The sequence below is a fragment of the Podarcis raffonei genome, chromosome 1 (assembly GCF_027172205.1).
Source record: "Podarcis raffonei isolate rPodRaf1 chromosome 1, rPodRaf1.pri, whole genome shotgun sequence".
Lineage (NCBI taxonomy): Eukaryota > Metazoa > Chordata > Lepidosauria > Squamata > Lacertidae > Podarcis > Podarcis raffonei.
Window position 1 is genome coordinate 43,792,589 of NC_070602.1, and position 27,332 is coordinate 43,819,920.

At 42.4% G+C, this 27,332-nt stretch overlaps 1 protein-coding gene and 2 long non-coding RNA genes across 7 annotated transcripts in view; 1 reads left to right on the forward strand and 2 right to left on the reverse strand.

Annotated features, from left to right (window-relative positions):
- The window catches only part of LOC128411174 (uncharacterized), a 165,888-nt gene extending 160,749 nt beyond the window's left edge, over nucleotides 1–5,139 (reverse strand). Inside the window, exon 1 of the long non-coding RNA XR_008329710.1 lies at nucleotides 4,980–5,139. This is a non-coding gene — a long non-coding RNA (uncharacterized LOC128411174). The remainder of the gene's footprint in view (nucleotides 1–4,979) is intronic.
- Nucleotides 1–27,271, forward strand: LOC128411110 (MAX gene-associated protein-like). Of its 3 annotated transcripts, none has more exons than XM_053383150.1 (19): nucleotides 1–189; nucleotides 1,728–1,896; nucleotides 2,328–3,399; nucleotides 5,965–6,865; nucleotides 7,875–7,965; nucleotides 8,153–8,248; nucleotides 9,904–10,035; nucleotides 11,112–11,210; nucleotides 11,384–12,003; nucleotides 12,901–13,014; nucleotides 13,881–14,181; nucleotides 18,593–19,620; nucleotides 20,075–20,437; nucleotides 20,771–20,892; nucleotides 21,957–22,005; nucleotides 22,428–22,610; nucleotides 23,095–23,206; nucleotides 23,531–23,770; nucleotides 24,740–27,271. In XM_053383150.1, exons 3-19 carry the CDS (start codon nucleotides 2,399–2,401, stop codon nucleotides 25,984–25,986), a joined length of 6,699 nt encoding a protein of 2,232 aa, XP_053239125.1. In that variant the 5' UTR covers nucleotides 1–189; nucleotides 1,728–1,896; nucleotides 2,328–2,398; the 3' UTR covers nucleotides 25,987–27,271. The 3 variants fall into 3 exon arrangements, with proteins under 3 accessions (XP_053239125.1, XP_053239128.1, XP_053239119.1); XM_053383153.1 differs by lacking the exon at nucleotides 1–189 and adding an exon at nucleotides 267–409; XM_053383144.1 differs by lacking the exon at nucleotides 1–189 and adding an exon at nucleotides 557–801.
- On the reverse strand, nucleotides 19,976–25,432 carry LOC128411177 (uncharacterized). 3 transcript variants are annotated; one of them, XR_008329714.1, is made up of 4 exons: nucleotides 25,344–25,432; nucleotides 24,738–24,793; nucleotides 20,713–20,816; nucleotides 19,976–20,116 (listed from the first exon to the last, which is right to left on the reverse strand). It is a non-coding gene; the product is annotated as an uncharacterized LOC128411177 (long non-coding RNA). The 3 variants fall into 3 exon arrangements; XR_008329713.1 differs by lacking the exon at nucleotides 25,344–25,432 and adding an exon at nucleotides 24,926–25,015; XR_008329712.1 differs by lacking the exon at nucleotides 25,344–25,432 and having other exon boundaries at nucleotides 24,738–24,831.
- Nucleotides 27,272–27,332: the final 61 nt, after the last annotated feature.

The following is a 27,332-nucleotide window of genomic DNA, read 5'->3' on the forward strand; positions in this document are numbered from 1 at the left end:
AGGTGGACAGGGAGCGAGCGCCATTCTCCTGGGCAGGTGGGACGAGGCCAGCGGCAGGAGCGCCCCTTTGGCTCCACTTCCCCTCATGCCACCCTCCCCCCGATATCTACATTTACAGCTCCGCCCTGCCCGCTCCAAAGCAAGCCCCACCCCGCGCCTTCCGCGGGTCTCGCTCCCAAGCCGACCCAGGTAAGGACTGCAGCCCTCAGGAGCCCCGTCCGAAGGGAGGGGAGGGCGTGCACGTGACCGCGCGTCGGCCCGCGCTGTGGAAGCTCTACGTCACGCGAGCGGACGGTCTGTGTCCGCCTGGCAGCAGCAGCAGCAGCACCACCACGTGTCTGTCTTGCCTCTGCAGCGGGAGGTGTGCGCGCGCGGGGCTGGGGGGCACCTGGGGCCCAGACCCCGCCAGGTAGGCGTGAGGTAAAGCTGCGGGTCGGGGGTGGCGGGCAGCGGAAGGCTCTCCTTCGCGGGCGCCCACCTTCCTTCGTGCCTCCCTTGCGGGGGGAATGGGAAGAGCCACCGACCATAAACATCCGGAGGGCGGGCGGGACAAAGCCCCGGATTGGCTCCATGAGAGTGGAAAGGGCGAGCGAGTCGGTCAGAGTTTAGCGCCCGCGTGGCGGATTCATTCCCTCCCACCCCAGATTTGTTGGTGCGGGAAGTTGGGGTGCAAGTCTCCCTCCCGCCCAATTGAGAGCGAGAAGGGCTGCACTTGGGTTTGGATGTCTGGAGGGACACCTGAGCAGCGCAGGCTGTGGGGCAGGAGCAGGGCTGATTCGACGCAACGGAAGCCGCCTTGAGGTATTTGGCTGAGGTGCGGGTGTAAAAAGAATGGCAGCAAACCGAAGAGGAGCGAAGCGAGCAGCTTCCTGTGGTAGCTTTCCGTGTTCAGCTGAGTTATTCGCCTGCTGGACGCTGGAAATGCAGCCCCCTCCGCCCGCGCGCGCAAGAACCGCTGTCTCGTGCGCAAGTCCGTCTGTTTTCTTGTCGGCGGAACTCCCTCCTAGAAAAGGACCGCTTTTGCAAAGGCAATGGGGTTAGGTCGCGTGATGCACCAACACGGTACCTTTCTTATGGAGAGAAGATCAACATCAGAGTTGGCCCCTTCTTGATTTGTTCACCTCACATAAACAATTTATGTAGCCAATGGGGAAGGATGTTTGACTGCGTGTTGCTTTACTTTACTTTCCCCTTCTGATGCACTAAATATGAACTTTGTGAAATTCGGGACAAAGAGTGTGTTGGGGTGGGGGTTTGTGCCTTTGGGTATTGTGCACTGATTCACAGCATGAATTCTTCTTTAAAGTTTTGCTTTTTGAAATGCGGTTGATATGTGCTTGTTGGTGATGGGAACTGTTTAATGGTTTTTTTGAAATTGTTCTGATAACTCTGTGTTTGTGTGTTTGAAAGCTTCTTCGTGCTGCAGTGGCACAAAGAAAAGAATGAGCAAGGCCTTTAGGTGATGTAGCTCTGGTACCTCGCCTTACGAATGCTTCGGGTTACGCTCTCCGCTAAACAGGAAGTAGATGCCCCTTGTTGCAAACTTTGCCCCGGGATACTAGTAGTTTCCGGTTACAAACGGACCTCCGGAACAGATTAAGTTCGTAACCGGAGGTACCACTGTACTCTACTGGTGTTGGGTTAAAAGTGCAATTGTGTTTTACTATCTGTTTTTGATGGCGTGTGTTTTAATGCCTTTTTAAAATTTGTCTGCTATTTTTCTACAGGGAAGCTGTTATTCTGTAGTTGGTTTGTACATCTAGGGGCAAATATCTTCACCTTCCTTTACCTGGCTGTTGGTGAGAAGGACAAAGGCCAGAGATGTGTGTGAGAGCTAGAAGCTAGAATCAGGCTGAGAGACAGAGCCATGCCTGATTTCTGCTGGAATCTAAGGCTGTGAGTATGAGAGAAGCAAGATCTTCTTGGGATGTTAATACTGTGAGCCCCTTCATTGTAGGCTCAGGTGGTATATAAGTGTAAATAAATGATATATCATAAAGACACCACAGTCTCTGCTGTCCCTCATTCTGCAAAATCGATCTCTGGGTAAGTGCCTGCAACCTCCAGAATCTCTCACCGCTTGGAGATTGGGGTGGTGTGCAACAATGTTATCTGTTCTGACCACCCAATCTTCTAATTAGCTGAAACACCTGGGTCTTGTTTACACATCATATTAAACCTCGGTTAAACTAAACTATGGTTAAATATGTAGGGGTTGGGGCATGCTGCTGAAATCACATGTGCTTTCCTTCTCCACTTATGTTCTTATTTCAAGTCTACTTTTTCTTTGCAAATATTTATTGTGTATTTTGTTGTTTCTTAACAAGGTGGCCATGAGGGAAAGGCTGTCAGAACTCTTGCAACTTCGGAGTTGATATGATAATTTACAACACTGTACATGATGAAGAAGCAACCAATGGCCTTTGGGAATGAGGATGGTGGAAAGGCGTTGGGTAAAGTGCCTGCTCTTTACGTTCTCATGAAACAGCCGCAGATCACTGGAAAAGCTGACCAAGGAGACTTAGTTTCAAATCAAGAGGACAATGGCCTTGCAGCACCAGTAAAATCGAAAGTGAAGACCTGCCTTCCAGCAGATTGCACCTCAGGAAGCATTACTGTTACCTTGGACAACAACAATATGTGGAATGAGTTCTACTATCGCGGCACAGAAATGATTCTGACTAAGCAGGGAAGGCGGATGTTTCCATACTGTCGATACTGGATAACAGGCTTAGACTCCAAGCTGAAGTATATCTTGGTCATGGATATTTCTCCAGTTGACAACTTACGCTATAAATGGAATGGCCATAGTTGGGAGCCCAGTTGGAAAGCAGAACCCCATGTGCTGGGAAGAGTATTCATTCACCCTGAATCGCCTTCTACTGGCCGTTACTGGATGCAGCAGCCAGTCTCTTTCTACAAACTCAAACTTACTAACAATACCTTGGACCAGGAAGGGCATATCATTCTGCACTCTATGCACCGCTATCTACCTCGGCTACACTTGGTGCTTGCTGACAGAGTCACAGAGGTTATTCAGCTAAATGGTCCTGATGTCCATACCTTCATTTTCCCACAGACAGAGTTCTTTGCTGTGACTGCCTATCAAAATATACAAATGACACAACTGAAAATAGACTACAACCCATTTCTCAAAGGGTTCAAGAAAGCTGGTCTGAGCAACAGACCTGAACATAAGGCAATGCAAAATGATTGCCCAGAGCAGAAAAGACGTAGAGTTTCTAACTTTACAAGCAGTTACAGGTGTCTCACTGAAGGTGATGTTTTGGATCCAAAGCAAAGAGACCTAGATGCTTCATGTAATGCTTGGAAGATGTATAAAACTTCTTTGGAGAAAGAAACATTTACTCCAGACACAAAATGTGATGCGTCTGAATGGTACAGTTACATATCTATCATTATTGGGGATGAGTGATTCCCATCAACTGGTAATTGGAGGCTTACTGCCTGTGATGGTGGAGGTAGAACACAGCGATCATTGCTGGTAGCCATTGATAAACTTGTCCTCTATGTATTTGTCTAATCCTCTTAAAGCCATGCAAGTTGGTGGCCATTGCTACACTTCATGGTAACATATTTCATAGTTTAACTATGTGCTGTGTCCTAAATGGTTTGGGGCCATTCTATATTCAGTTTCATTGGATAGCCCTAAACCATGCAAAATTTTACAGGCTTTTATCGTGTGTGTGTGTGTGTGTGTCCCCCTACCTTTTCCCTACACTTAAACACCCAAAATGTTGTAACCATTCCAGCCCCATGTTGGTAATCTTGGCTGCTTTTAGTGTTGTGGGAACTGTATGTAGAATACATAATTTTTATGGCGATCCCAAGGAAAGCTGTGGCATGTGGTAGGCAGTTCAAAATGGTTGATAGAAGATGTCACATGATGCCGTTTGATGGATGGGTGAAATTTATTAGAAATGGCTTGGTTGGGTATTTTGGAGATGTGTTTTGGGCCATTTTAAGCCTGCAGATGAGATCTTCCCCACCAGTGAGTGCCCTGGCCTCCCTGCACCGCTTTAGTGCTAAGTGTGCTTATGTCGTTCCCTTGATGCTATTTGTATCTGTTTTCACTCCGTTAGCATGCAGAATTGGAGACGGGGGCTAAAAAAATTAAAGCTCTGTGAAAGTACCAGCTCAAATTATCATACTCTTACAATAGTGAGATGCTGGGGAGAAACAGAAGGTGGATATTGTCTTTTCCCCTTACTTCTAAAACTCTACTGTGGCATGTGATTGGCTGCAGCCAGATACAGAAAGTCAAGATAAGTGGTTGCTTTGGCCAGCGTGGCATTTTGTATCTGATGCAGTCTACCTGGTGTGTGTGTGTTTTCCTCTGTGCCATGTTGGTGTGAGTTGTAGTCCTAGAAAAAGAAGGTGGTAGTTGCCACCTAATACATGATCAGAATACTGATGGGCATTAGAGTTCTTTAATGTTGTGCTAGAATTCAGAGGGGTCAGATTGAAGTCCCAGCAGTATCCGTTTAAAGTGGCAGCTTAAAGAAGTAACTTTTAATGATTTCATTAGTAAGTGCGTGGGCAGGCTTGGGAGTGCAGGAAATTGGTTTGATTAATATGACAATGATATTAAGTAAAGTAGTGAGATTCAGTGAGACCCACATCCAATTAAGTGTGCATAGGATTGGAGCATAAAGGGAACCTGCATGCAGATGCACTTTGCCAGTTCTATGCTTGTCACTCTCCAAGTGCCTGGCAGCCAGGTGGCTGCAGTTCCCAGCTGACTGTTGGGCGCTTCAGAACCCAGTGTAAGTGATTTTGACAGGTGGGCAGGATGACCCACCTATCAATCATGTGGCATCATACAGATGTCCTGAGATTGACAGGTAGGTTGTCCTGCCCATATGTCAAAATTGATCCACAGGGCGTGGCCAGGTCAAAATCTGACCTGTGGGATCAAAAAAGTTCCCCATCTCTGATTTAAATAAATACAGTGGTACCTCGGGTTAAGAACTTAATTTGTTCCGGAGGTCTGTTCTTAAACTGAAACTGTTCTTAACCTGAGGTACCACTTTAGCTAATGGGGCCTCCGGCTGCCGCTGCACCGCCACCGCATGATTTCTGTTCTCATCCTGAATCAAAGTTCTTAACCCGAGGTAATATTTCTGGATTAGCGGAGTCTGTAACCTGAAGCGTCTGTAACCTAAGGTACCACTGTAAATGCTAAACTAAAGCTGGCAGTCAGTCCCATTCTATGCATACTTACTTAAAAGTAATTATTTCCAGGTAGGTACATGAGGCCAAAATTCTATGCATGCTTAATTGGGAGAAGGTCTCACTGGAACTTACTTCCAAATCAACCAAAAGAAGATGGGAATACAGAAGGGAATAATTTTGTGACACTAAAATAAAATTTGGTCTGAGTTTATAGCATCCAGAGAGACTATAGCATCCAGAGAGCCAGTGTGGTGTAGTGGTTAAGAGCGATGGACTTGTAATCTGTTGAACTGGGTTCGTGTCCCTGCTCCTCCACATGCAGCTGCAGGGTGACCTTGGGCTAGTCACATTTCTCTGAAGTCTCTCAGCCTCGCTCATCTCACAGAGTGTTTGTTGTGGGAGAGGAGGGGAAAAGGAGATTGTTAGCCGCTTTGAGACTCCTTAGGGTAGTGATAAAGCAGGATATCAAATCCAAACTCTTCATCCAGCAAATGTATTGCTTTAGAAAATATATATGGTATCACAGGTAACCTGAATGATGTATGTATTGATTGATGGATAAAGGAAGGCTGATTTACTTTCACACTAGTAATGGAAGCTGCTAAAGCTATATATAAACTGCACAGCCATTAGGGTTTTGCATTACTTAGCAATAACAGATACATAATTTTTATACAAATGCATGATAAACTGGACAAAATAAATTTATTAGGATATTATTTAATTTCTGCAATTACATTGATCTAGTTTTTGTTTTCCTTTCTCCAGTCCAACAGCTTGTGAAAGGGATTCCCGTGTGAAATCACAGCTGAACTCAAATGATGATATCCGTATATCCATTAAAGATAAGCCTGTAGATTACTATGTTTATGGGCCAAGGGTACATACAGAGAGGATACTCATGAACCGGGAAGGCACTGATAAAGCAACAGAAAAATATTTCTGTAGAGATAGAAACAAGATTTCAGAGACACAGTTGGAGAAAAACTGTGATGAAATAGGAAGAAGAGAAGTGGACCTTGAATCCCACAAGCAACCACAGAGCGTTGCCAAAGACAAAACTTTAAAATTGGGTAGTGGGACAGTGCCTGATGCCTCCTTAAAGTGCTGTGGTACCACCAAGAATATGACCATCTCTGTTCTTGAAGCTCTTTTGTCTTCTTATAAGACACAGACGTCTTCTTTGAATCATTCAGTAAATTCTTTGCCTGTCTGTTTTGAAAATAACAAACTAGCTAGCCCGCTTAAAGTTGTGGAAGCAAAACATAAAGAACTTCATTTCAGAAGCAATAACACAGAGAAATGCTATTTGGCCAAAGATGCGCCATGGATAAATACTGAAACATACAGCAGCCATATGGTAACAAAAAAAGCAATGAGTTTCAACCTCTTTCCCCCTACGTCAACCAAATTTATTCATGGAGGAAAAGAGAAAAATGTAGTCAAGAAGGCTGTGTTGGGAAGGGGTCTTGATAAGAAAGCAGATTATGTGTTGTTTGGTCCACCTAAAAGAGGAAGACCACGTAAAGTGATTGAGACTGAACCATCCCTGAAATTCACAGCAAAGTCTGCTATGACAAGCAATGTGGGACCAGATTTTGCCAAGCCAGAGCTTGTGCTTGATTACGAAGATATAGATGGAGTCCTCTTTGCATCCTTTGCATCAAAGGTAAATCTATCATTTAAATTTAATATTGTCTAGCATAGTTTATACTAGACAGATTGAAAGCTAAATGTGCATTTCTTTTTTTAATTGTGAAAATTGCAGGTTTGGGGTGGCGGGACCTCTATGCTTTGACGCTCACGCTCTTCAGTTTCAATAGCTCTGAATGTGAGTGTCTAGACCATGTTGGGGATCATTAGGAACAGAATAAAAAATAAAATTGTCAATGCCATAATCCTTTTCTATAAACCTGTGATGCAACCGTATTTGGAGAGTTTTGTGTACGGTTGTGTTCACATCTCAAGAAGGATGCTACAGAGTTGGGAAAGGGCAACCAAAGGGGGGACTGTAGCAACTCACTGATAAGTTACAACATTTGGGGCTTTTAGCCTAGTAAAAACGTGGGTTAAGAAGGGATGTGATGGGTGTGTGTAAAAATTATAGTGTGGAGAAGTGGACAGGCAGACTTCTTTCTCCCTCTCAGAATACTTAGAACCCAGAGCAATCCAATGATGCTCAATGTGGGAAGATTCGAGACAGACAAAAGGAAATACTTCTTCATTCAGTACATAGTAAAAACAACAGAATTTTCTGTTACAAGATGAAGTGATGGCTGTTAGTTTGGATGGCTTTAAAAGAGTGAATTTGTGGAGGAGAAGGCTAGGTTAATGACATATATTAACTCCAATATCAGGGGAGGTGTGCTTCTGAGTACCAGTTGTTGGGAAAATGTGAGCTGGAGAGTGCCATTTTGCTCATATCCTGCATTTGGGCTTTTCATAGGCATCCAGCACACTAGACAAGATAGGCCTCTGGTCCAATCAGCAGGGTGTTCTTTTTATGTACTTGTGACCTTGCCTTTTGTATGTGATCATGCAGAATTTAAAATCCAGACCATTTTATTCAGCTTTAGTATGTATTAAATCTTGTTAATATTAATTTGACTCTTGGTAGGTTGTCTAGGCCACTTTTGCTTAAGCATTTAACACTTATTGTAGTCCCTCTTTGTGCACAGGAAGTTCTTGATAAACACAGACTTGATAAAATTGGGGGAAGAGAAGGACTACAGACTGGAGAAGCTTCCTTCCTGACTACATATGATTCAGGTACTCTTGACGCTGCATAATTGAGATGGGGCGGCCTTAGTGCAGGGCAAATTAAGACTGCTAAGCAAACAGTAGGTTTTTTTGGGTTTTTAAAGTGTATCACATTCTTACCATTTGTACGTTAGAATATGATACACATTTTTATTATTATTTGTATGTGTCAATAATACTTTTTGTTCTATGACAGACTCTCAAATAAACCTACAACTTCTGGAAACAAAGCTCTTAGAAGATTTGAAGTCCTTCAGGCACAGACAAGTGATACATCCTAGTCTTCAAGAAGGTATGTTATCAGCAATAGATTCTGCAGCTGCTGTGATAGTTATCTAGAGCAGCATCTAACAAAACAGTTCAGCTAGCACAGTTTCGGCTGTGCGACATAACTTCTTGTCCCTCCCCTCTCTTCATGCCACCCCAAACAAAATGCTCTGAAGGGTTGAGGGAGAACCATAACCAATTTCAGGGGAATACAGAGAGGGGAGAGGGAAGTTCCACTGCACAGCCAGAAGTGACTGAGCTAGTAGAACGGTTTAGTTCGAAATTGCCCTTAGAACATAGTATTCAGATATTGTTCCTCATGTGTGTGCTCTGTAGTCTATTCAGCTAAACTTTGATGCAATGTGCAGTGGTACCTTGGTTTAAGAACAGCTTAGTTTATGAACAACTGTATTAATGAATGCTGCCCACATTTGTATTAGAGCCCTTCACCTGTGCTTGAGGGAGTTGGTGGCTTATAGATTCTCTCAGAAGCTGCCAACCTTTTTAAACTAGTAGCACATTTCAAATTTTGAGAGTGCTGGGGGCACCAGTCATGAAATGGCTGATGTGGGGAGCATGACACAACCCAAACTGGAGAGTACTGGCACAGTGAAGCTCTTATAATAATTGCATTTCCATACTAGAAAAGGCTTTACCTGAATTTCTGCCTGTCACAAGAACCATGTTTTTCTCAAATGCCAACCCTAAATCAAAGCCTAGGCTGCTATCAGTGAACCCACTTACCCAAGAGTAAGCTCCAGTAAACACAGAAACTTACTTCTGAGTAGGCTTAAATACCATTGTGCTTTAAGTTAACTATTCAGCAAATTCTTAATGAATGTCAGGTTTTTAGTTCCTGTACAGCAGACCTCAACCTCTTTGTGAAGTTTTCACATTTGCCTTTTCGAGGAAGTAGGGATATTTAATGTCTACCCACTCTTATTTGCTGTAGTATTTGCAGAAAATAACTCCTAGGGTCTACAGAATCAGACAAACACCCTATAAGAAAGGTGCATCCTTGGTTGCTAGGTTAAAACAAAAGACAAACTAAGGAGATTTCATTAGAAAATAAGATGGGAGCAGGAAAACTACACTACAGTCATACCTTGGTTGTTGAACTTAATCTGTTCTAGGAGTCCGTTTGACTCCTGAAATGGTTTGAAAACTAAGGTGCGACTTCCGATTGGCTGCAGGAGCTTCCTGCACTCAATTGGAAGCCGCGTTGGAAGTTCGGCTTCCAAAAAATGTTCACAAACCAGAACACTCATTTCCGGGTTTGCGGCGTTCAGGAGCCAAAACGTCCGAGTACCAAGGTGTTCAAGAACCAAGGTACGCCTGTGTATAGGAAGTGAAACAGCAACTCTTTAGGACCCTTGGATTCCTGCTGCCTGGTGTCCAAACAACTCACTTACCAATCACAGCTCTGACTCGCTCCTTGGCCAAAAACACTGAGAGGTAGGAGGAGCCATGGTGACTCATTTCAAATGAATTACTTAGAAGGGTATTTACACATTTTGTTTTATACCTTTCTTTTTAAGAGGGCTAGAGACATTTACGAAAGCTCAGAGTTTGGGAGGCCTGCCCGCAAAGACCTTCATGTGTGCTAGTTTGGCAACCACTGGCCACCCTGCCTTTCTTCATGCTTGTAAAGATCTCTAACGAGGGGTATTCTTCTTCTAGTGGGGCTGAAGTTGGGTTCCGTGGACCCAACACTTAGCATTGACCTGAAATATTTGGGTGTGCAGCTTCCCCTGAGACCTTCAAAGGATTATGTATTTGGGGAAAACCAAGTGACAGATCTCAGTTGTCAAGGTAAATATAATGTATCTTTTCGAAATGTTAGAATGGTAAGCAGAGTCCATAAAACCCGGCTGCCTTTTGTTGGCCAGCCAGATATTATGAGAGTTTCACTTCACAAGTAATGGGGTTTCACTTCTGACCTTGTGTTGCATCACAGAACGAGGTCAGGCACAACCCGTGCTCTCCATCTGAGCTCCAGGCTGTGGGAATATTCTGGCCCTCTTCTCCAGCTTGGGACAGGGAGATGGCAGGGTATATCGTCTCCATAGTTGCATTTCAGAGAGTCTTGGAAGCCTAGTGCAATGGAGAGGGCAATCCGTGTCCCCCTTTCTAGTTCCTGCTGGAGAGGAAGACTGGAGCTTGAAACTTCGTGGCAGCCAGCAGTCTCAGCACTCCCAACTCCAGAAAGCAAGGCTGGGGCTTGTTGGTTTGCAAACTTTTTTTTTAACCCATTCATTGTATTTTCTATGTACAACCATTGTCTTAGTAAATTACATTATCACCGCACGATGCGAACAGTATAGAACAAAGCTATAAATTATGTAAATTGTGCATTGTTAGGTCTGACCGTTCAGACGAGACTTTGTGGGGGGTACATACATTTTGCCACCATATTTTTGAGGTGTTTGGAGTGCTTTGGAGGTGGAACACCAAAACAACCCCCAGATTTCTTCCCAACCTTAAAGCTTGAGAGAGATCGTACTTGCAGCTGTACTGGGCTTCATACAGCCGTGTTCCAAAGTGCTATGCAGCTGTAGGGAAACTCCTGTCTCCTCTTTCTCTAGATCCAAGTTTGGGAAGAAGGCTAAGGTTCATCTCTGGAGGAAATTGGAGTGCTCTCTATAGTATGTGCAACTGTAGAGCCCTCTGGGAATGAAGGACATGACTGTTCTTATTTTAGTTATTATTTTCTAGAAGGAATTTTTGGTGAATTAACTTTGCTATTACTCAGGCCCTTGTCGCCTGTTGAGTACCCCTTTCAATAAATGCATGTGATAATTAGTTTATAGTTGAATATATATACAGTTGTTTATAGACAGGAATATTGTGCCTTGTTAATAAACTTGCTTTGCTACCTTCATTTCTAGATACCACCCTTTCCTTCATTTCCAAGACTGGGAAAACCAATGATTTTAGAAAGATAAAAGGCTGGCAAGGAAGACTTAACAACACTTCTAAGCAGGAAGGTAGGACATTGATTTTGTATATATTTTCCCTTCATGATGCTGCAGAAAGGAGATCTTTTGAGAATTTTTAGATAAACTTTTGTGAGTTTCTTTTTCTGCCAGAACTGGGATTGATGTATTTTCAGAGGTTGTGTTTGACTTCTTTCTCTATGTCATTTTCTGGATTAATTCAGGTAGCATTTTAGAGGACTCACTGAAGAACCGATCTGCCTTCTGCAGTGATAAACTGGACAAATATTTGGAAAGGGAAGGGAAGCTAATGGAAAGTGTGGGATTCTCTTCAAGCTTGTTTAGTTATCCCATGGATTGCCAGATTTCATCCAAAGGTGCCAGCAGTGCTCAAGCCCTCGATAAAGTTCCAGAGAAGAAACCCATCATTACTCCATCTAGCACTTACGCTTTCAAGCCTCCTTCTCTGCCTTCCATTTTTAGAAGGAGAAGAAAAACTAAGAATAAACAAACAACTTTTCGAGGCAGGGTAAAATCTTCCAAAAAGTTTACAGTGCCTTCAAAGCAGGAGCATGATTTCTGTGCCTTAGAAAACATCAATAGGTCTAGATCATATAGCCAAGTGGATGATAATGTGCATGTGCCAGAATTTGATGGAAACATACAGAGAAAGCAAATAACTGTGCATGAAGCACAGCAGCCAAAACAGAGTAGCTGTCCACTGCATTTATCTCAGATGAAACTGATGGAGCTGAAGGATTGTGCTTTGAGGGATGGGAAGCCACAAACCTGTATTACTGAAGAATGGGCAGACCTTTCTCTGGATACTTTGATCATCTCTCAGGTAAGCTTCAATAATCTTTAACATTTGGTCATTGGTTAGATATGCATATGCTAGAAATGGACCCACGTACTCACAAGTTATTTTTCTTTTGCAATCCTTTTTTGACTATTTTGCAGGAGGTGGGGAAGGTATACGTCATTGGTTTTTGGAAAAAGCATGAAAAACAAAGAGAAATACATAACTCAGTATACATATCTGCTGCATAGTAAAGAAGTTACATTCAGAAATTACAAGGCAAAACATTTTCATTTCTATTTCATTTTTATATGACCACCATGTCCTTGCAGATCATCTGCAAAATTCAGATGGGCCATTAGGATTTCTTAATTCTGTTTCACATGCAATGTAACTGGCACAGTAAGATTAGCGTAAGAAAAGAAAGGAACTTCTATTGTCTTCATGCATTAGAATTATTCATAAGTTCACGGTGTGTGACCTGTAACTTCTGGGATTTGTTTTCACATTTCTAAACCGATTTAGGGTTGTATTCAGGTGACGTCTGGCTCACAGCAGACCCATTGAAATATACGAACCTAAGTTAGTAATGTCCATGAATTTCAAAGGGTTTAGTCTGAGTAGGAGCAGGACCAAATATCACTATGTGCACATATGACTGCTCTACATCCTCACGTTGCAGTACTTCAACATAAACTTCATCCTTGTTTTAAAATATTGCACTACCCTGCACTGCTACCAAGTACTCAGAGCCACAGAATCATGGAATTGCAGCGTTGAAAGGACCCTGCATTCCTGTGCAATGCAGGAATATTGTCATTTTAATATATATATATATATATATATATAGAGAGAGAGAGAGAGAGAGAGAGAGAGAGAGAGTTGATACTCTGTGCTCAGATTCAGGTAAAAATGTGGTGACATTAATTCATTTATAAGCAGGTTCCGGTGGAGTTAATGGAATTGGAAGGTCGTGCATTGCAGAATGGGAAGCCACGGACTTGCATTACCAAAGAGCGAGCAGACCTATCTCTAGCATCTCTGCTTAGCCCTCAGGTAAGTAGAAATGGCCGTTTCCCTTGCCTTCCTTTCTAACTCTCATGGAGGAAAGGGCTGTCATTGCCTTCTCGTCGCGATAGCTATGCTTTGTCTCCGCAGCTGGAGGCAGTACAGTGGATGCTTCCAAGTACCAGTTGCTGGAAACCACAGGTGGGGAAGAGTGCTTTGTACTTGGATCCTGCTTGCACATTTTTTTCATGGGCATCTCGTTGGCCACGGTGAGAATGGGATGCTGGACTAGATGGGCTGTTGGCCTGCTACAGCATGCTCTTCTTATAATTACAGTTTATTCGCATTAATGTCCTATAAAAGACCAATCCTGGTGGGGGGGAGGTGGGATTCTAATGTTCCCATGCACAAGACAATCCATTTTATTCAACAAAAAGTGTCTGGTAAGTCTTGCGAGACTGCTTTGAGATTCTGAACCAACAATCTAGTGAATGACCCTTGTGGAACTCTTAAGCAAGACTGCTGCTTGCAGAATGATGATCAAATCGGCTTGCTTTAGCCTGCTTAGAAGAACTTCTGTGATCAGACTCTAAACAGTAGTAAGAACATAAGAAACAAATGAAAACTGCACAGGACATTCCTCTTTTTTCCTGATAATCTTGAACATTAATGCTTCCATGTTCTGTGTTTTAAAAGGCTATTGGATGTTAGCTTTCACTTTCTGTTACACACGGGGTACAATCCTGTTTCCCTTCATCTTTTGTGCATTTCTATACCATCCAGTTGAGGACAAGGTATAAATTATGTATCATAAAGTGTTGTGTAATTGATCTTATACCCTACATTTGTTCAAAATTTGTTGTGTCTAGGTTCTTGCCTAAATTCTTGAGATACATATTTGTATATTCTTTCAGACTTCACTCAAAAGCAAGCCTACCTGTAAGATAACCAGCAGCCAAGATCCAGCACACAGTGGCACCTGCCAGCTTGGGTGTGTCTGTGCTAGTTTAGCTTCTGGGATGTGCCAGCCTACACTTTCCTGCAAGACAGAGTGCACATTTGATTGTCTGAAGAAAAGGGTGGCCCTGTTAAAGGGAGTTTCTGTGCACAAGAAAAGCTTGAAGAAATATTTATGTGAAATTACTGAATGCTGCAATGGAAAAAGGGATTGGAAACTGGAACATGTTAATAAACAGATGAGAAGCAATGATGAATGTAAGTCTTACTAGAAAAGTGTTCGAAATATTTTCAAAAACTTTTTTTCTGGGAGTTTGCTGAATAAACATTCTGGACTATCCAGGTGTGTTAAATCTTGACACTGTTATCAAATATAAATGGAAACTACAACAAAATGTTACCGTGGTTTCTCTGGTAAAACATCTGATTATTCTTTCTTTTGACCCCCCCCCCCCATGTGCCTTTCTCGTCCCGTCACACCCTGTGTGTTTTGTTGCTGGTTGTTTTTTTTAACCAAATGTATGTGTCTATGTACTATCTTAGGTTGGGGATAAATAAGCTGCTTTTGGAACACTCACACGTTCATTCTAAGCCATGGTTTGGTTTACCATGATGTGTGAACCAGGCTGGTGTGGTGACCTGACGTTATTTCAGTGATATGGTTCCATTTCTGTTTTACATGTGCGTTCAGAATATCCTTGCTAGGGGAGTCATGGATTTCTAAATGTCACTCGCTACGTTTTCTTTTTTTAGTCTTAGATGAGGGTGGAGGGGCAGAGAAGGTGCCATGCCTGCCTTTTAAGTTTCTATGATCAGCAGTGAATTAGAGCAGTGTTTCCCAACCTTTGGTCTCCAGCTGTTTTCAGACTACAATTCCCATCATCCCTGACCATTGATCGTGCTAGCTAGGGATCATGGGAGTTGTAGTCCAAAAACAGCTGGAGATCCAAGCTTGGGAAACACTGAATTAGAGGACTGTTCCTCCAACATCTGCCCTACTGGCACCCTTTAGTGCTGAACCCTTACACTCCTGGCTTCCTCCCATGGGTGAGCACCCAGTCATCCTACAAATTTCATCCACTCTGCCCTCCCATCCATCTCTGTGGCATGGATTTCCCCTACCTTTTCTCTTGCTCCGTTTAGGATGCTTTTCACCACTGAGGGTACTGCCACTTATTGCATGTTTCAGTCTTTCCTCCCCTGTCTCCCACATGAAAGGAGGCACGTACAATTGTCATGTTACTCTTTGCGATGGGCTTATCCATTTTTTGGAATATATATATATATATATATATATATATATATATATATATATATATGCTGGACCCGCAATACAAGGGCCTATTTACAGTGCTATTTTTCTGGAAAAAGAGGCGCCCGAACTCGCCATGAGCACCTCCCTTGTTCTCTTAGAATGGCAATGGTGCTGATGTAAGAATTATCAAATCAAATTTATTAAAAACGGTCACAGACCAGATTAACTCGTACAGCTAGTCAGCACAGCATAACACTGGAAAAAACAAAGGACAATTTCAATACAGATTAGGCCATAACAGCAATTTAAAATTAGACAGCGTAAATAAAATTAAGTATTTGCCTTCGCCTGCATATTGGCATTGGAAAGCTCTTGTTTCCTGCGCCTAATAGCGGCTACACAGAATTTGGCAACATTGATCGTAATTTCAGGGACCTTATCTTCTACCAAGGCTCTCATACGTTGGAGTTCTGATTCATTTTTAAGCTTTTGTAGAACTGGGGCAATAAAGGTCAGGCGTAGGTCCTCGTAGTAACTACAGTGCAGCAATACATGCAGATTTGTTTCCACTTCCGATGAGCCACATGGGCAAACACGTGACTCATATGGTTTGCCCTCATATCTGCCTAGCAGCAGGGCAGAGGGCAGAACGTTAAATCTGGCCAGGGTAAAGGAGTGTCTGTACTTAGGTATTTGTAAATCAGCCAGATAATTTGCGGGTGAGAACCCTCTCCCAAAGTCTCTAATTGTGGCATATTTATCCATTTTGCCCATATGACATTGCAGTTCTATGTCCCTAATGCGTTGAAGCACTTGACTTCTGGCTCTCTCATATCCTGCCGCTATCAAGATCTGTGGGGAGAATCCCAAGCTTCTTATCTTTTCAAACAGGGAAGCTTTCCAGGTAGAATGAAAGGTGTCTAAGAGTGTTAAAGGAGCCAAACCGGCCGGGAAAAAAATAAGTTTTAACCAGTAGTGTATCTTTAGAATCCACAACCGCGCGTTAACGGGTGGTTGTCCAACTTCTAAGCGGACAGCTATATTAGATACACAGGGGGGGATCCCCAATAAACACCGATAGAATTTTGTTTGAAATGCCTCCATAGGCGCAAAATTTTTAAAACTGCAAACCTGGGATCCATAAGTGAATTGTGGGAGTATTTTTGCAGCAAAAACCTGGGAGGCCGCCGGAACGTATTTACCCCCTTTCCCGTGAAAAAATCTTGTAAGGGCTTTATTGGCCCTTCCTGCATTGGCAATGGCGTTTTTCATCTGTTGGTGCCACGAGACCCTTTCCTGAAAAGTTATTCCCAGGTATTTGAAAGTTGCTACCTGGTCAATAGGTTGACCATTAATTCTCCATATGTGTTTCCTTCTTTTCTTTGAAAACACCATAATTTTAGATTTGCTGTAATTTATTGATAGTTGTTCCGCTTGACAATAGTCAGCAAGTGATCTCAAAAGCTTCCTCAAGCCAACGCAGGAAAAGGAGAGTAGGACTGCGTCGTCCGCATACAGAAGCACCGGGAGGGGCATACCTGCCAGATTGGGAGGGTGGGCATTTTCTTTTGCCATATTTACTGCTAGAGAGTTGATATAAAAATTAAATAGCGTTGGTGCGAGGACACATCCTTGTTTAACCCCATAGTGCGTTTGAATTTCTTTAGTTAGATGGCCTGACCGATCGCATCTTACCCTCACCCTGGTGTTTTCATATAGACCACGGATAAGACATAATAAGCGTTTATCTATGTTTGTAGCGCCAAGCTTTTCCCAGAGTCTGTCCCTTGGTATTAGATCAAAAGCCGATTTAAAATCCACAAAAGCTGCATATAAAGACCCCCCTTTTCTAGAGTATTTGTCTGCCAGGTGTTGAAGGATAAGGGCCTGGTCTATAGTTGAACGCTTTGCTCTAAAACCTGCTTGTGCTTCTGATAGAATATGCTCTCTTTCCATCCACTCCACTAATTTATCACATAAATGAGCAGCGTATAGTTTACTAATAATACTTAATAGACTGATTGGTCTGTAGTTAGCTGGCTCAGTTCTGCTTCCTTTCTTGAATATTGGAATGATGATGGCTAAACCCCAGTCCTCGGGGATAATAGCCATTTGATTTATACTAGTGAACAAGGCGGCTAGCACAGGGGCCCACCATTCAACATTTGCCTTAAGAATTTCTGGTGGGATATTGTCAGCACCCGGGGCTTTCCCTGATTTAAGAGATTGAATAAGGCCAGTAATTTCTTCTGTGGTTACAGGGGGCCATTCCTTGCCAAATTCACTTGAAGCAGGAAGCAGAACTGGGACCAGCTGATTTGATGAATATAATGAGAGGAAATAGGCCTCCCATGCTCCAGCGGGTATAGAGTATTCGACTTCGATCGGGGAGTCTCTCCAGCCCTTTGCGATTGTTTTCCAAAACGTGGCAGAATCTTTCCTTCGGGAGGCCTCCACTAGGCACTGCCATTCCTCCCTTTGTGACTGGAGCTTTTTCCTGTTAATCAAAGCTTTATAACTGCGTTTTAACTCAAACCAGTCTAATGGAAGCGAAGGTAAGTTCGCTGATCTAAGAATTATCAAGACCCAGGGTGTCCTTTCTTAAAAAATTTAAAAATTCCAATACTGATTGTCTTGAACCTTTGGCTAGAATGTATTAGGCTTGATTTGGTTTGCCTGCATTTTATGACTCCTACGCTGCATTCCTTTCCTATCTGACCCTGAAAGTGCCACAGATGGTCATTCAGGGTGTTTTGCTATGTCTGTTTTGAGTGAAATCCGGCATCTCCTTGAAAGTTTCCAAGGAACAGATAGGGACGGGAATGTCAACAACCCTGTTGAAGGTCTGGTTGCTAAGGAAACAGTGATAAAGTAGGAAATGGCCTGAGCAGTTAGAGGCATCCCAAGGTAATTGAGTGGGCGATGGAGCCATACGTGTTTTACTTCTCATGACCTTGATGTATGTAGAAGGATGTTTTAAGATTGTTTTGATATTTTATTCATCTTCGTGTGCTGTGCACATTCACAGTCCTTACGAAGCCTTTAAAACACCTTTCATTTTTTTCCTTCAGTTTTTTTGGCATCTGCATACTTCAGGGATCCCTCCCTTCCCTCATGGGCTACAAAACAAACACCACTCATGACTGAGGATGGGTAATGGAATGATTTCAAAAAGAGTGCCACTTTCAGTGTCTTCTTTGTTGCGCTAAATTTCAAAGCTCTTGCTTTTTCCCACTTTGATATCAATTGGAGTCTTGTGATGTGACCTTCGCTCCTACTTGTTGCTCCTTTCCCCGCTTTTGCCTAGTTTATTATTTACTAGAGGTAAAATGAACAGCACAGGATTTGTTTCGGTTCTTCTCGCTGCTATTCCATTGATTAGAGCATTAAAGCTGCTTGTTATCTTTCCTTCAGCAGTCTGTAGTGCAGAGCCAGACCAAGCTGTTACGGATTTGCCATTGCGGGTGAAGGAAGAAGGGGACATGTTTATTCCTGACAAAAGTGCAACTGCTACAAAGACTGCTCCAGACAACGTGGATGCAGGGGGAGAATTATTAAGTGGGGAACCTTTATTGCATCCTGACATTCCATCAGACGCGATATTGGCAGACCATTCATATGTTTGCAGGAAGCCAAGTAAGACAGTTAAAGTGACTGTGAGCAGTGAGAAGCAGCATGTGAGGTACCTTGAAGGTATGTCAGATGAGGCTGAAGATAGTTTGCAAACTGACGTTCCTGTGTGTGATACATTACAGAAAAGCCCCACACGTCAGGAAGAGGCTCCGCATATGAAATGTTCAAGTGGGGAGCAAACACACATTGCCCAAATGCAAAGGCCCATGACTGATTCGGAAGGACCTAAGCAGACACAGCCAACGTTGTTTGGTAAACTGCAGCGGATTGTAAGCATGAGCCATACAGAAAAGCAGCAGCAGAAAAGGGCCAAATTGCTTCAGAGTCGGCAGCAAAATCAACATGACTTTGAACTGCTAAGGAGGCACTGGAAAGAGAGGGGTGACTCCATGCAAATAGAAAATGTCAAGGAAACAGAGAGAGGAGAGCTTGAGATCTGCTGCACAAGGGACCAGAATTACACACCAGGAAAGAAGTGTGTGGATAGTGCCCAAGAATATCTTCCTAACAGTAGTGCTAATGTTCAGGAGAACTGTAAAATTTCTTGCTATAAAAAAGGTATTTCTGGTTTACGGGGAGAGAATCAAGCTTTTAAGGATGACCTTGCTGAGCCCAACAGAACTTGGAGCAAATCATCCCAGAATCCAGTTGCTAAATGCTTAGGAAAAAATGCATCTAAAACCAACTATTGGAAAAATGGTCCTATGTCATTTGGTATCACCAAGGATGATATAGGAAATGGTGAAAAAACAGATGATTCTGCAGAGGAAGATATTGATGGGAGTTCTGACCACCAGACTGAAACACTGGTGAGCATCCCGCACTGCTTTAATTTGTAAAACAAATCTGGCAGCAAAATGTTTTTACTATAACACAATTTATTTGCGAACCACTGTGACCAATTGAGATTACTGCTGTCACTTGCCTTGGATCTTTGGGTCCAAGGTGTGTGCGAAAATTTTCTACTGTTTGCCTTTCCTTAACTTCTCTTTATACTAATTTCTCCAGTTTTACCATCCAGACTTGCTTTCCTCACAGAATTTGAACTTCTTGCAAAAATTCTGTTGTTGAGAATTTAACTTCCTCTGTGGTTAAAAAGCGTGTAAATATTTTCATGACTCAGTCAGAAATTGGAGTGTATGGAGTCTTGACAAACGCCATAGATGAGTTTTGTTTTGTGGTATTAGGCTAACTACAGTAGTTCAGTTTCCAGAGCTGAAAAACGTTCCAAACTCCACTGTCCATCATGTTGTATCCCTCCAGGTAAAGAATACCAATTGGAAAGGAGAGTGCAGTTCTGTCAAGCTGGAAGAAAAAATACCACATTTGAAAACGGTGGAGGCCAAAGAGTCAGAAATCACAATATACAATACCAAATTAAAAGAAAATAAGTTGCCAGCACATCCTTCAGATTTCCATTCTGAAAGTATCATATGTGAGAGTAGTGCTACTACTTCAGAGATGGTCAAAAAGTATGCCGAAATTGTAGAGCAATTATCCAGTGATTCTCCAATATTCCATCCCGATGCTGTATCATTAGACCACACCTATAGCATTACAGCGATGTACAACAAGGAACATCATGTTAACTGTCCTGAAGAAGCTGCAGGTGATACTTCTCAATTGGTAAGACTCAATTTGTTACTTAATCCTCAGAACACCAAAGTTAAATAATTATACACCTTAACAAGTTGTTGCAACTTTACATTAAAACAATGGTCTTTATTACCATTCTTCAGTTATACCCTGAGCATTAATGTTTGAGCAATAGGCCAGTTTCCATGTCACAATATACCATAGCCAATGGTTTACCATGAACACACCTGCCTTTGCTGGTTGCCTCCTCTCTGCTAGCGCATGGAAGAAACACACCACATTCTGAGTTTGAAATGAAACATTACCTGGCTGGAGCTTCTCTGCAGGACTGAGTTTAACTGCCTTTTTAATGTTCTGTTTCAGAATGGAAGGGACTCCAGTCAAGGTGACAAGAAAATGAACACTGAACCTGAAGAGTTTTCAAAGAAAAGTATTATTTCTCACCTGAAAACTACAGCAGCTCATGCCCTACTTCCCAGACAGTTGTAAGCAAGTTTTTTTTAAGCAACAACAACAACAAAGACACACCAGCAAATGGATTTTTAGCATAGTGCTATTTTTTATGATGTCTAGCAGATATAGTTACTTTCAATGCAGGCCAAGGCTCTGCTGTGTGGTTTATTTGGTTCACACAGTGAGACTTTGCAATGATGCGTCACCCAGAAGCCCTTTTTAGCTTAGCTCATAACCTTTAGGACAGGACTGGGGGACCATTTCGGCTGGAAAGGTGGCCTGCCCTCTGAACCGCTTTTCAAGGATGCAATGTAGAACGTCAAGCTTTGCAACCACAGCTTAAATTCAGCCCTTTTTGGCCCCTCTACAGAGCCCTTCCTCTTCCAACCCAGAGCTATCAAGCAGATAGCTGAAGGGCTGGATTCACTGATTGAGAAAAGAAATCTAATGTCTCATAAGAAACTGCAACTACACAGCAGACTGGGCACCTTGATTTGTAATGTGGGAATTCCTTCCTGCTATGACTGTACACACTTGTAGGCTAAATTTACTCCGTGGTAACTTGTCTTGATGATAGACCACTTGCTTGGTATGAAAAAGATTCTTGCCATCTCCACTTAAAAGAATCAAGAGATCAGAAAACCTCAGCCTAGGACCAGTCCTGGGCTAGATGGGCAAATAGGCTGATGTGCTGTTTCCTAATCACTAATGTTAGTACTCAAAGATTAAATTTTAAAAAATAACAAATACTATCAGCTTATTGGGGCTATATAGGACATCTTTAATTTGTATGTTAGTTCAAATTATATTTTTGAGAGTCCTAAGAGCCTAAGATGTGCTGTTTCAGGCAACCTTTGGTTCATTCATTTGTTTACTTCAAGAGACTGAGTAGCATGCAGAGCAGAGTGAGAAAGCAAGAAGGGCACAGCAGAAATAGGGGACAGAGCAGGGACATTTCCTGTGTGACCAGAGCACAGCTTCCTGATCCTTTTGGCACAAAGAAAGTTTTCTTGCAGTTTTGATTGAGGTTAAGCTATTATCTGAGCCAGATTGACTTGTGCAACTAAACACAACTTCCCTTTTTAAATCCTTCTAGGCATCTTGCTCATGACTCTTCAAGTAAAGTGATGGAAAAGTCCCCTAAGGTGAATATACATTTCTTTTCTACTGTTGTGTCTTTGTGGTGTGTGTATTCCAGCTGAAATATACATTGACTGGTAGTGGGTTGTTGTTGTTTTTTTAAATTACTTAAGGGCATTGTTTTATGCGCGTGCCATGAGACAGGATTGGTAGTCAGGCCCTTTTCATTCTCCCCATCCCCCTTGGTGACCCAAGTGAGAATCCTAGCTGCTGTGCAGTAGCCTGTATGGCTCCTTTGTTTTCCAGTGTTGCACCTTCAAAACCAAACAGCTGTTTAGCTTATTCATGCATTCCCATCCAGCATCTGGCTAGCTTTGTGGAGACATGCAGAAGCCCAGGTTTGGGGGATAATATAAAATCCCAAGTATTTATACCAGTCACTGCATTTTCCCCCCCGTCTGGTGAAAGTACTGTTTCTTGTCCACAGCCGTCTGGACTCTGGAAAAGAGAACCAAAGAATTGGACACAAAGCATGACTTCTTATCGCCCGAAACACACAGCAGATGAACAGCGTCGGCGTAATGAAATGAAAGAACTCTTTGAAAAACTGCAGGGGGCCTTGGGATTGCACAGCACTCCCAGAATTGCCAAGCGCATCCTCCTCGAGCAGGTAGATGGTTCATCATTAGCTTTATGTGGAGGGAAATGCCTCTTCATCAAGAGGAGAACTTGATTTTTAACAGCAGCAAGATAAAAAATCTTAAATTGGAAGATGCAAAAAAGAGAGATACAAATATTTGGGGGGGGGGGGTTCTAACGTGCCACAGCAACTCAGCTCCATGTTGGACAAATGCATTTGGCTTAATTTTCTTTCGCTGAGTACATTAGCCAATTAACTGTAGTGGCAAATTGCCAAGATAATTATTTCCACCAATAGCATTTTTTGCCTTGTCTCCTCTGTCCCCAGCTGAAACTTGCTATCCTAATATACACAAAGGCCCTAATTTTTTAATGCAGCTGATTCGCTAACATGTCTGCAAAGTTTCTGTCATTGCTTTGTTTTTAGGATGCTTTGAGAGTAGAGAAGAGAAGCTGTCCCCCCCCCCCCCCGTATTGCTCTGGAATGTAAAAATGACCTCTTCGTCCCTTTCCAGGCCACTGAAGATATCCAGAGGCTAAGAGATCAGGCAGACCAATTGACAAGCCACAAGAAGTTCCTGTTGTGCAAGCGCAACACCCTGATTCGTAAAGTGTCTGCACTCTCAGGTGAGATGACTTCATGGACAGGTTTTCTTAAAAAAATAAACAAAACAAAACATGTAGATGAAGAAAGAAATTCCAGCATAGGAGAATACTAGGATGATTCAAAGTGGTTGGGATGAATTGTTCATGTAGGATTTGAAGGATTATATTTTCAAAGACGCAAATGGTATTAAAGATGTTCTGCTTGCTAACTATATCCTTGCGAGCCATGTGTGTTGGAAATGGTACTAATCTTGCACTATGAAATACTGTATTTTGAGCTAATGTGTGTTTTTGTTCCTTTGAATTGCAAAGTGAGGGATATCCAACTCTTTGTTTTCTCTGTAGGCAAGTCACAGGAAGCGATCTTGAAGAAGCTAGAATACATTTTTACAAAGCAGAAGGCACTAGAAGAACAGGAGAACCAGAACCAGCAAGATATGGTGGAAATCATTAAAACAGCGAGAACTACTAGTTCCACTGTGGAAAACAGCCCCTTTTCTCTTTCTAGAGAGACAAAACCAGTAATCCTGTCCAACAGGCATACGAAACCATTGATATGTTCCAAGAACAGAAGCAGTGTCACAGGTAGGCTGCAGAAAGGAGGCGATTTTTATACAAAGTGAAACCAAAATCCCCAGGGCATTCTGGGAAGCATAGATCTGATGTGTACCTGAGTGGAGCAGCTCCTTCTCCCACACTAATAATAAACAGTCTAGTTTTGCTTGCAGAAGTGTGTGGAGCCATCCCATAAAAGGCAGCTTGGGGCCGCCATCACGTTGCCAGGCATACAGCATCCTACCCCAAGCCTTTCACTCAAAGGAAAGGCATAGAGCTACACACAGGAAACGAAGGAAGAACAAGCGGCTGGCTGTTCCTGGGGAGGTGCAGAAAGGCATCTCCTTAGAGTGAAGAGCTTGGCTGGGAGAGGGACAGGAGGGGCAGAATTATACTGATTCCTATAAGGTGGCTCTGCACACTGCTCTTGTGGCTTGTGAATTGCCACTTGGAGGAGGAGGAGTTTGGATTTTATACCCCGCTTTATCACTACTCTAAGGAGTCTCAATCTCCTTTCCCTTCCTCCCCCACAACAAACACTCTGTGAGGTGAGTGAGACTGAGAGACTTCAGAGAAGTGTAACTAGACCAAGGTCACCCAGCAGCTGCATGTGGAGGCGCGGAGAAGCGAACCCAGTTCACCAGATTACAAGTCTACTGCTCTTAACCACTACACCACATTTGTGTTTTGGTTCATCATCATATAGGACACTTCTGTTCCTTTTTGCAGTTGATCTCTTATAGTTAGCATTTCTGTTTTTCAGATGGAATAAAAGCTTTTAGGCTTTTACTTTTCAAACAGTAGCCTCACATGCTATTTAACAAGCCCCTTTGAAACAGGATGGACTTTTTTTGACAGATCTGTGATACGTTCGGGGGGGGTTGGGAATCTTACAAGTATCCCTCCAGGCTTTAGCAGTGCCAAAAGTTGCTCTTTAGATCCCATTTCCTCTCTCACCAGTATTCTAACAGGCCTATCTTTGTTTGGGCTTACTTACAGAAAATGAAGACTCCTTAATGATGCCAAGGATAGTAAATGTGGTGTCACTGGCTACTGAAGAAAATACAAAGGAAATAGAAATAGTAAATGTGGTGTCACTGGCTACTGAAGAAAATACAAATTTACTCCTGGATTTAAATAAGAAACCTTATGTAACTCTGGATACAGATTCCCAGAAATGCTTACCTTCTATGCAGATAGTATTGCAGGAAACAACTGATTTTCAGTCTGAAGGAAATGCGGAACCGTCTTCCAGAAAACACAGGGATGCTACTGGAACAGCTCAAGTTTTTCTTAGCGAAAAAGAAAACTGTTTTCCACAAATAGTAAATGTATCCAGTATGAAGGGATCCCCAGAATTATTTGCAACAAAACTCTTCATTGAAGAGTTAAGTGGAAATCGGGTTAGGTTAAAAGATATATGCAAGGGAGATGAGGGACAAAAGTCAAAGGATTCTTCATTTCAGAAGCTACAGATTAATGAACTCCAGGACTCTGGGGTAGAAATGGAACTGCAAAAAGTAGCCTCTGCAATAACTGAACCAGCACTGGATGCAAGTGACTTAATGGACCTAAAGAATGATGGCACTGATGAAACACTCACCTCACTTCTGAATGAAATTGTATCCCTCAATCGGCAGCTGAATGATGCAGCCCCAGACAGATCAAAACTTCCCAACTCCCCAAGCACTGAGTTTTCTCTGGAAGGTATGGGAAACTGCACGGAATCAGCTGCTGCAGCAGCAGGCTTTCACTTTCAGTTTGGCAAATTGGGTGAGAGCTATAAGGACCTCTGTTTTGTGCAAGAGAGTAGTGGTTCTGTAACGCCACTCCTACTTCAGTTGGAAGACGATGATCTCACTGATGGTGACAGGAACCTGAGAGATCCTTCATCTGAATCGGGTGTTTTCAATCTAATGCCGGACTCTGAAGTAAAGGACCCAAATTGTAACATTTCAACAACTGGTGGGAGAAGCTGGAAAAATGTACCATGCATGGCAAAAACTACAAATGTGTCTCTTCCAGTTCTGCAGATGAAAACTAATATGGAACCTGGCCACCTTGACACACAGTGGAAGCCCATGCCCAAACTGGCACCCTTTGGACTAAAAAGTGCAAGCTTCCTATTAGATTCAGGAAGGCAAAACACCAGGATGATGCCTTTGTTGGCACCTGTTGGTGCAAACGTGTCATCTGTTGATTTAAAAGCTGCCCATTCAGCAGTCAAGGACAGGTCTATAAAGTAACACCTACATTAGCAACTGTCCTTGCAAAATCAAAATAATACTGCAGCTTTAATTTTAAACATATTGGCAGGTGCATGCCCTATTTTCTCAGAAAACTTCAGCACATACATGGATTGAAGGTCATATGGTCCACTTTGAATAGAGGGGTTTGTGTCTTAATTTATGAAGCTAGGTGATCTTTGTGAATGGTCTGATTAAGGATACACTAAATTCCTAGTAAAAATCTTTGGGTGAGCCAAAATTAACTAATGATATAGCTCTATATCATTATAGAGCTATATAATTATAATTAGTTTTGTAAGAAATCAGAATGACTTTGTCACATGTTCTCTTCGGGAAGTGGAACAAAAATTTAACATTTAGTTATAAATTAAAAAATAAATAAAAATCAGTGGGAGTGTCATTTCCCAGCTCGCCCTCAGACTACAAATTTATATGTTCCTCTAAACTTTCATTTGCCAATCCTCCCTATCTTCTATCATTTTTAAAATGTATGCAACCTAGAAAGAGGACTGACTATATCTATTCGTCCCAAACTTCTTCCACAGTTTACTCAAAAGAATGGTTATGCTCTAAAAAGAAGCATGTTTGTATGCATACATAAGTCCTGTCATCTCACTATATAATTATTTATAAGACAAACTAAATCCTGTCAAGTGAGAATTGGGTCCCTATACTACTCCACATTGCCGTGGAGTATTTGCAGATTGTTATTACCTCAACTATATGAGCAGAGCTGATTGCCACCTTCCCAATATGAGGGCCAGGGGAAGAGATGTGCAATTGGCTCAATTCACAGGATTTAAGTATTCACATGTATGGTGCAGTCACATGAAATAACATGACAAGTTTGGCAGCTTCCACATGCCTGTGGTTGTGTCTGAAGGAGGCCATATTTGTAGGTAACAATCAGTGTACTCTTTGTTCATTGCTTTTGGCTGGTTCCTCCTCCTTCTTGCCAAACTTCTGATACCAATTTAGTTGCAAAACTGCAAACTGTTTTACCCTGCTACAGGTAAATTAAACAGTTTTGATCAGGTTGTTCAACAATAATTGTTATTTGCAAGATGTTTCAAATTCATTTTGTAAGCGACAGCAAAGAATCTATAGAAACTCAGCTTTGAAATGTAAAGTAAAGGTATTTTGTAGTTTTATACAATTCATTCTTGTAGTTTTGCTAATGATTGAAACTTCAAGCCAGGAGGGAGTACTGAAGCAGAGTTAACAATTAGTACTTTTTCTTCCAATCATAAATCATACCAATAAATGTGAATTCCTTTTGATAGCCTACTCCTGAATAGCAAATTCAAAACAAAGAATCTTCTGAAAGAATACCTACCTTGTTT